Source organism: Poeciliopsis prolifica, unplaced genomic scaffold, assembly GCF_027474105.1.
Source record: "Poeciliopsis prolifica strain line A6 unplaced genomic scaffold, Auburn_PproV2 SCAFFOLD002, whole genome shotgun sequence".
NCBI classification, from domain to species: domain Eukaryota; kingdom Metazoa; phylum Chordata; class Actinopteri; order Cyprinodontiformes; family Poeciliidae; genus Poeciliopsis; species Poeciliopsis prolifica.
The window spans coordinates 17,110,264-17,119,337 of record NW_026562377.1 but is presented as its reverse complement, the minus strand read 5'-3'; the positions used below and the strand labels follow the sequence as shown (position 1 = coordinate 17,119,337).

Genomic DNA, 9,074 nt, shown 5'->3' with positions numbered 1-9,074 from the left:
CACCAAGGTTTCCACCTGCCGAGCGAAGGCGGAACAGCGACTTTCAGTGGCATTCACCATGAGACGGGGAGATGTGCCTTTGATTCTGCTGATTCAAAAGACAGCGAGTTGGGGAGGCTGTTTACCACAGGAGACAGCAAAGCAAACCAAACTGGAGGTGAGAAGTCCTTCTTCTTCTGACATTTTCAGGCGTTTAACAAGAGCGTCATCCAGGTGTTGAATTTGATTTAATTACCAGTTTTAATGAGCTGCTGGATCATTATTTATTTAACTGTGTTCTGCAATATCCTTTGATTTGAAAATACTTTTACAGCAGATTTTATTTATGAACATGAGGATACAAGAAAAGCACAAAATACTTGCAAAGTTATGATTCAAGTAGATTGAATATGTTTTTCAATTTTTTTAATTTTTTTTTTAGAGATTGTAATAAGTCATGTCGTCCAACGAGAGCTCTGAAACCCAGTACAGGTCAGAGGTCAGAGGATCCAACTCCACCTGCTGCCATAAGGAGCTGTCTGTCACTGCATCCGTCATCTCCATGACGGTGGGCATCTTCTCCAACAGCTTCGCCCTCTTCATCCTGATCAAATCCTACAGTCGCCACCGCGTCAAGTCCAAGGCGTCCTTCCTGCTGTTTGCCAGCAGCCTGGTGACCACTGACCTGCTGGGTCACCTCATCAATGGCTCTCTGGTGCTGCATGTCTACCGCTTTCACAGGAAGTGGGACACTTTTGACCCGCATGGCATCGTCTGCAACATCTTCGGGGTGTGCATGGTGTTCTACGGTCTGAGCCCCTTGCTTCTCTCGAGTGCAATGGCTGTGGAGCGCTTCATCGGCGTAACCAAGCCCATCTTCCACTCAGCAGTCTTGTCCTCGCACCTCATGAAAAGGCTGCTTGGTTTCACCTGGCTGCTCGCCGCCCTGGTGGCGTTGCTGCCTGTGCTGCTGTGGAGACCCTATGAGGTTCAGAGGTCCAGGAGCTGGTGCTTCTTCCACATGGAGCAGCCCAGAGACTGGCTGGATGTGCTGCTGCCTCTAATCTTCTCCGTTCTGGGTCTGCTGGCTCTGCTAATCTCCATTGTGTGCAACACGCTGGCAAGCTGTGCCCTGCTGCACGGCAGGCTGCGCCACAAACACGGTTGCAGAGGCACGTCCTATCACTTGGAGATGATCTGCCAGCTGCTGGCTATCATGCTGGTGTCCTGCGTGTGCTGGGGGCCATTACTGGTAAGCACTTGCTCTCAGTGTGTTGTTAGTTAGCAGATTTGATGGGAAGAATTTCACTATTTTGTGGGAGCCAATACAAAGAGCTTCATTGGCTATATATTTGTTGGAGTTTGAGGTTTTGAGAGTGAGATTAAAACCTTAATGAGTCAAAGTATAATCCTGGGCTTTCCATTTCCTATCTTTATTATTTTTTTTATTTACTCACTCGGTTACATTGTTGTCAGAATTATGGTATGCATGCTTATTTTATTTTAATTTCGTAACTTTTCTCTAATGTGATCAGAATCAAAATTATAGGCTCAAATATGCAGATGTTGCCTCCCACTAATATATGCCTTAGCAAATTGTAGAAAAATCATACTCTCTTTGTAGCATTAAGCAAGTTTCTGTCTGCATATTAAAATGCTGCAATCAGAAACAGTAGAGCTCATTCAAATTGATTGGTTCCCTGGAAAGGACCCAGCTTTAAAATGTCATCCACAAATCTTCGTTGTGGTTCAGGTCGTGGGTGTTTGAGAAGCTTAATGTTAGGCTGCATTACCCTTTCCATTATGTGTGTTTTGAGCTCGTTGTCCGTGGTGACAATAAAGTCGCTCCACTGTGGACAGAGACACTGGAGTTCAAGCATCTTTTAGTTTGTGATTGTCTTTAACTTCTGGAGGTTCCTGGGTTGTTCTTGAACATTCGGGTCAATCTCCTTTCAGATTGTCATCTGAAGTCACATGGGGTGTTCACCCACTTCATGATCCAAAACGCAAATCAAAGTCTTTGAACAGATAACTTAGTCATTGACAAAATATCGATTATGACGTCTTGCATAAAATAAGAAAAACTTTAGTTTTGCATAAAATGTTGATTTTTGGGTTTTTTTCAGCAATTCTTTCTATCTTTCATTGGAATTACTGGCCAACAAACTCAAATTCAAGGTATTCTAGTGTTTCACTTTGTATTATTCTGTGCTCCAGGTCCATGTGATAATTCTCAGCACCAGAGCTAAAGATGAACCGTCCAGTTTCAATCTGCTGACAACGGTACGGATGGCCACATGGAACCAGATCTTGGACCCCTGGGTCTACATCCTTCTGAGGAAGGCCGTCCTGAGGAAAATCTTCATGTTGTTTCACAGCTGCTGGGGTTCAAAGCTTCCCACCTTCCACCGCTGGCAGCGCAGCACGCTCGGCAGCTCGGGGGAGCCGAGCAAATCTTACTGCATCCGCTACAGTAGACAGCCCCTGCCAGACACTGCCGTCCAATCCATCACCTGAACTTTGGCCAGAAATGTTTGATCTGAAGAAAAAACAGGACCAGGAGGTGGAAGAATTCACTCGTCGCTGGTTGACTACACAAGCGGCAATGCAGTTCTGCTCTGAATGCATTTTAACATCTCATTGAGAATCATCTTTGTTCCGCAAGTGGCTCAGACCAAAACTGTCTGAAATTTTAAGTGCTTAGAAGACATTTTGGAGGATTATTTCCACCATTTGTTGTTCTACTGAAGCTTAGTGTCTCTGTTTTGAGTGCAGCTCCAGAATATCGTACCACTTTGCCGTGAAATGTGAATGAATGATTTCGGGCTGTACTTGCATGACAATAACAACCACTGTTGTAATTTGATCAATATTGACCTTGTTTTTTTATTAAACCGTTTAGGATGTGAACATTTCTGCATAATTCCATTACACAGAAAGGTTATTTCAAAAATCCTGGAGTGTGAGCCGATTAATGTAAGATGGCCGAGACTTTTTGTTTCGACCTTTACGGATTTCATTGTAAATGGCTCCCGCTATTGAAGCCGTAATAAAATAAAGTCATGCAAACTATAGTGGTTATAGTGGTTTCTCACATGTTGGGAGAAACGCTGCTCATTGAGCTAATAGAGCCCCACAGCACAAATCTCTCTCCACTTCTCTAGTTTACTTTCACAAAAGAAATGGCTGATTTTTGGGTAAAATGTTTTGAATGACTTACAAGCATTAAACTAATACATGTTATGTCATAATGTTAGTGTGATAGTTTCATTACCTTGATTACTTTATGAGCTATTGTTTGCATTAGTGCTACTCCAACATGCCAGCTTGTAAAAGTCAGTTATGTCAAGTGCAAACATTATAAATAGAAGTCGGCAAATACAGTCTCAATCACACAGAATACAATTTATGTATATTGTATGTTAGATTTGAATTCTGTTCGTCTTACGTTACAATGAAAGGTGTATAGCGCATCCGTAAGGATGCCAAAACAAAGTTATCCACTTAAATTGACAGGCTGAGTGAGGAGAAGCAGCCAACAGATTATGGAGGATATACACAGATCTACAACTCAGGTGGAAGAGCCTATCAATAAAAACAATTATTAGTTGTGAACTATTAAGACCTCACAGCAAAATGCAACTCTCCGCAGGCCACATTTTCCAGCGATGAAGTTAATGTATTAGGTTCAGAAGCAGGACCACGTGCAAACCACAACTCTTAATCATTCTAAGCAGCCTAGTTTTGCTTCGGTCACCCATTCATCTCAGTCTGTTACCTTTTCGTCAACCTCACCCTTCCTCACCCTCTCATCCCTCTTCATTCGAAACTATACTTTGATTCTTTTGCTACAGGTTCCGTCCTGGGGGGTCCTACAAGGGCTCAGGAAAATAAGAAAACCGTTAACTCTACATCCCTTCATCCTTTCATCCCTTCATTCCTCATCCTTTCATACCCTCCTCAAGAATACAAAGGTATTCATGGGAAAACTATTTGGAAAAACTCTGACAATTATTGTGCATCATTAAACCAGACATCAAGGCAGGATCATAAAGTTAAAAAAAATTAAGTGTGAAATGAAGCTCTCCAACACAAATTTGCAAAGTTGAATAAAATGTCAAACGCAACATAAGTAAGAGGCATACCATTTAATTTCTTATTTATAAATGGCCTCACTGGGACCAGACAGTGTCATTAAAACAGAACTCTGGTGTAAAATTCACGTTTTTTTTCTCCAATCAAAACGAGAAAGCAATCGTTTTGTTTTTGCAATAAGCTAAACGTCCAGTAGGTGTCAGCATAATCCCGACCTCAGGTCTCCATTTCTGGTCGGAAACGAAGAAGAACGGAAAGACGCCGCTGTGCGCTTCTCTGCTGCAAACATCTGGGGAGATCTGCGCAGGTTGGTTCAGACTGCGGCGTGTTTGCGTGAGCGGACTGTGAGGCTGTTGTTTCCCGCACAGAGGAGAGGAAGCGGCTGTGTGCAGGATCGTGTGTGCAGCTGTTGGACAAATTGACATGATGATGGCATCAGCTGGCTTCCAGTTGAAAGCGTGTGTGATGGATCTGTTTTCTTTCTGCACGGTGTTTCTGAAAGGCAGAGCTAACGTTGAAGCTAATGAAAGCAGCTACCATGTCGGTAGTTCTTTTATTTATGTGTTTTTTATCTTCTTTTTTTTATGCTGCTAATGTCACTGTGTGGTTTCCTGGCAGGTGACAACATGAATCAAGAGAAACTGGCAAAGCTTCAAGCCCAGGTGCGGATAGGAGGAAAGGTGAGCTGTGCAATTCACACTGGTCTTAAAAACGTGTGACAAAAAAATAAAAATAAAGCACCGAGGACAAAAAAAGGAAAGAAAGATCCAGACTGTCAAGATGCAGAAATACAGTGCCTACAAAAGTATTCACTCTCTTGAATGCTTTGCTCTTTTATTGTTTTTTTACAAATCAATCACAATTTTTTTTTTACATAAAATATACCCCTCCCCTCTCTCGAATGTTAATGTAAAACTAATTCCTACAAATAATGAGAATTAAATACAATATTCACCCCATTCGTGTCAATAACTGACAGATGCACCTTTGGTTGCAATCACAGCATGGAGTCTCAGACTGGATCCTGCATTTTTCTCCTTGCTGAATTGGTGAAGCTCTGTCAGGTCTTGGGGATCTAGGTGTGGACTTTGACTGGGCCACTCCAGAATATCCACCTTATTGACTTCAAGTCCCTTTGCCCACTTGTTCACACCACAGTGCAACTTCTTATGGCTTTCATTCCACTTTGACTTCCTTTTTTTAATTTTCTATAACAACCAGACTGGTAGATTATACAGCTTCTGGTGTTCCTGACAACAGATTCTCACACTTTAGCTACGAATCTCTCCAGCTCCCCTAGAGTCACTAAGGGTCTCTGATGCATCAACCGGTATTTTAGGCGGAGAACCGTGTCTGGGTGGGTTTCCAATTGTACCATACACTTTCCATTTTCAGATTATTGATCGACTAGAGTTGAATAATTTGCTTCAACACTGTTTTCCATACATTACTCTCTGTGAAATTGAGGTAGGCACCAGACGGATTAAGCATATTGAAATATTAAAAGTTTTAGACTCAGATTAATGAATTAAAATCAGGTTTTGCTTTGTCTCGTAAAACAAAAAACTGTTACAGTATTCAAACCATATTCAGCCCCAAAATCACGACTTCAACCACGACTTTACCCACCTCTTCCAGATCTTTGCACTTTTGCAAGCGGCTTTATCATTGAAGAGCTTTTTTGTGTTTTGGTTTCAGGGCTCAGCGCGCAGGAAGAAGAAGGTGGTGCACAGAACCGCAACGGCAGACGACAAAAAGCTCCAGAGTTCACTGAAGAAGTTGGTTGTCAACAACATAGCTGGAATCGAGGAGGTACAAACCTCGAAATCAAGCGCTTTTTACGTTTCATAATAACCCGGCCAGCTTCCTTTACTTCGCAGCACGTCAAACATGTTGAGACTTAATCCATTCTTTCTCCGCTCCAGGTGAACATGATCAAGGACGACGGGACTGTGATCCACTTTAACAACCCCAAGGTCCAGGCGTCTCTGTCCGCCAACACGTTCGCCATCACAGGCCACGCTGAGGCCAAGCAGCTCACAGAGATGCTTCCCAGCATCCTCAGTCAGCTGGGAGGGGACAGCCTCAGCAGCCTGCGGAAGCTGGCTGAACACTTCCCCCGGCAAGGTGGGTGCAGGTCGAGCCAAAGATTTGTGTCTGCAGCTGTTGGTGTGGAGAAATAAGGAGCTGCCTAAAAATGGTGACTTGTGTATATTTTGTCATCCTGAGAAGAAGAATAAAGTGGCACAAATACGTCACCAGATTTGATTGCTTGATCGTCTAAGACTGGGGGGGATAATTTTACCCAAAACCTTTGAAAGAATCTCCGTATCAATAGAGACAAGATGGTGGGTGCAGCAGTTTGGGAGATCTTGGTCCAATTTCAGCTAATGAATACATAACTCGCTTATTAAGTTAAATATCAATATATGGACTCGTCTGTTTACTGAAAAAAGCGATCCACCTCAGCAAGTTACTAGATGAGTTACAGGTATATAAGGAAGAAGTTATTTCTCTATTATCAAGAGTGCAGCACATCAAGATTAATCTTTGTTACTGGAATCACTATTTTGTACATGTCTTTGACGCCACTCATTTGCATCCAAGCTTGTTCTCATAATAATTACATTTTGTTCTGAAACTAAGATCTCCAGTCTGCTTCATACACAGAATGGTTAGCTGTACGATTAAATGAAAGTGTGTAAATGCAGTACTGTTGCAGAATACTGCAATAATAATGTCTGTGATGAGTTACCCACATGTTCCTGAGTCCTTTCTCTCTTTTGTATAGTTATAATTTCCCCACTATTTTATTTATATATATATATAAATGTATATAAAATTATTTTTATGTTTATTATGATAGAATAAAAAACACTAAATACATTATCACCATATAATTTAAGTAAACTCATCAATGGCAGTTAGATATTATTAAATAGCATGAAATTATGTATTTTAGAAATTCAGTAACAACAGGTTATTGAAAATAAATCTTCCTGGTATTTGATTTGCCACAAGGGAAATGTTAGTTTTAAGTTTTGGATTTTTCTTCTCTCTCAGCTCTCGATGGCAAACCTCCAAAACCAGAAGACATTGAGGAAGAGGATGATGAGGTTCCAGGTACGTTCTTTGTCAGCGTCACAGTTGTTTAGAGACTCTGTAAGCAATGAAGATTCTGACGCGCTCGCTAAATCTAATAGAGTAACTCCAGCGTACAGTGCTGACATTGTGTGATTTAATCTCAGTACAAATCCAAGTGTTCTGTTGTGACCTCTGAGGTTTGTTAGAGAATATCGGAGAACAAACAGCGTCATAAAGACCGAGGAGCACAGCGGGCGGCTCAGGGAGAAAGCTGATGCCAAGTTGGGTTATAAAACAATGTCCCACGCTTCGATCGCCTCACTGAGACCTGCACAGTCTATCGTCTGAGAATGGAAAGAGCACGGCACAACTCCAGACCTACTCGGACACGTCCAGTGACCTAAACTGAAAGGCCTGGCAAGGAGAGCGTTACTTACAGGAGCTCCCTAAAACCTGTTGCAACTCGGGAGGAGCTGCAGAGTTACATTTAACTTCAGTTTGAAATTGTTTGGCAGAAAAACTCTTGAAACTAGTTGGAACTCCAGCACACGCTCTCCCGTTTCTGCTCCTTTGTCTTGTTTGGTTGAGTCCTCAGTAAGTTTGAATAATGCTGTGAAAATGAATAGTAGAAGCTATAGCATTGTTCTCTATTAGTCCATGAACAGGTTTTTCTGTGTTTAACCAGCAACGTAAACAATTGCACTAGGCGGAAGATCCACTTTTATGATTACATCCAGCGGAATGTATTTGCACCCACTCATAAATGCACAGCACCTATACTTTTAAATGATAAGTTGTAGCGGTAGGCTTAGAAATAAATCAAATGTTTTAGCCATCCATACAGTTTATCTGCTGTATATGAGCTTATCTGTCCGTCCGTGAAAAACTACAGCGTCTGTCAGCCACACTAAAACCATTTCCGCCTCACAGAAGATAAGCACCACTTCTCTAAATAAAAGAACTAGATGTACTTCCTCAGGTGTCGCCGGATTCAACAAACTCCTGGCAGATTTTGTTCATGTTCAGCTTGTCCAGTCCCCCAAAACCGACATTACAGACAATAGGATGTGCCTCTAGAAACAAATATAGAATATTTGTATCAGTGAATTACGCTTACATCTGACATTAACATTCTGACATTTTTGAAAAATGTCTCCTCTTTATTTCTTCTCTGTTCCTTGATCTGTTTTTTTTTTTTACGTCATCCTCAGTGATTTCGTTTTTTGTTTTCCTCCTCGCTTTCCTCCCTTCGTTGTTCCTCCTCTCTGTTTTTCTTCTTCTGTCCTCCTCCGTATCTTTAAAATATCAGTACAGTACTCGGAAGTTTGTGGAAAAAAGTGCGAACATGTTGGAACCGTATGATAAATTGCAAAGCATTGAAGCCGCGTAAATAACGGCGCGTCTGCTCCCCTTGTCGCAGATCTGGTGGAGAACTTCGACGAAGCTTCAAAGGACGAGGCCAACTAGCGCGGATGTTGATGACCTCGTGGACTGGGCTGGACCAAGAAGAAGCAGAAACATCTCTCTGCATTTCACATATCATCAACAATCCCAGAGACTTTTCTACTTTACAGTGTCCCCAGCGAGTCAGGCTGGCGTGTGGAAAACCTGGCTCAAGTCTCACCACCTTATTGTTAATCACCGTGAAGATAACAAGTTATACGCAGAAGGTCTTAAAACAACTTTGTTTATGGCAAAATAAATGTGACAAACATTTTCTTTCATTTTTTATTTTTATTTTTGTTTACATAGTGCTGTGGTGAACGCAGAAACATTATTAACTTGTTAATAACGTTTCATAAGCACTCCCTCAGAGGTTTTGTGCTTATGCTGACTTGCTGAAACAGCCTGACAGATTGTGCATAAGGTTGGCATCTATGCACTGCTAACTTGGCTCGCACGCTGTCCTGCGGGCT

The 9,074-nt window shown here is 41.9% G+C and overlaps 2 protein-coding genes across 5 annotated transcripts; both read left to right on the top strand.

Annotated features, from left to right (window-relative positions):
• Positions 1–436: 436 nt before the first annotated feature.
• On the top strand, positions 437–2,496 carry ptgfr (prostaglandin F receptor (FP)). The gene is made up of 2 exons (XM_055052750.1): positions 437–1,231; positions 2,197–2,496. The coding sequence occupies exons 1-2, from the start codon at positions 437–439 to the stop codon at positions 2,494–2,496; spliced, it is 1,095 nt and encodes a 364-aa protein (XP_054908725.1).
• Positions 2,497–4,313: 1,817 nt separating this feature from the next.
• Positions 4,314–8,882, top strand: btf3l4 (basic transcription factor 3-like 4). 4 transcript variants are annotated; one of them, XM_055052910.1, is made up of 6 exons: positions 4,314–4,381; positions 4,693–4,754; positions 5,773–5,886; positions 6,000–6,201; positions 7,138–7,197; positions 8,579–8,882. In XM_055052910.1, the coding sequence occupies exons 2-6, from the start codon at positions 4,701–4,703 to the stop codon at positions 8,623–8,625; spliced, it is 477 nt and encodes a 158-aa protein (XP_054908885.1). In that variant the 5' UTR covers positions 4,314–4,381; positions 4,693–4,700; the 3' UTR covers positions 8,626–8,882. The 4 variants fall into 4 exon arrangements, with proteins under 4 accessions (XP_054908885.1, XP_054908880.1, XP_054908893.1 ...); XM_055052905.1 differs by lacking the exon at positions 4,314–4,381 and adding an exon at positions 4,388–4,532; XM_055052918.1 differs by lacking the exon at positions 4,314–4,381 and adding an exon at positions 4,388–4,614.
• The last annotated feature ends 192 nt before the right edge of the window (positions 8,883–9,074 follow it).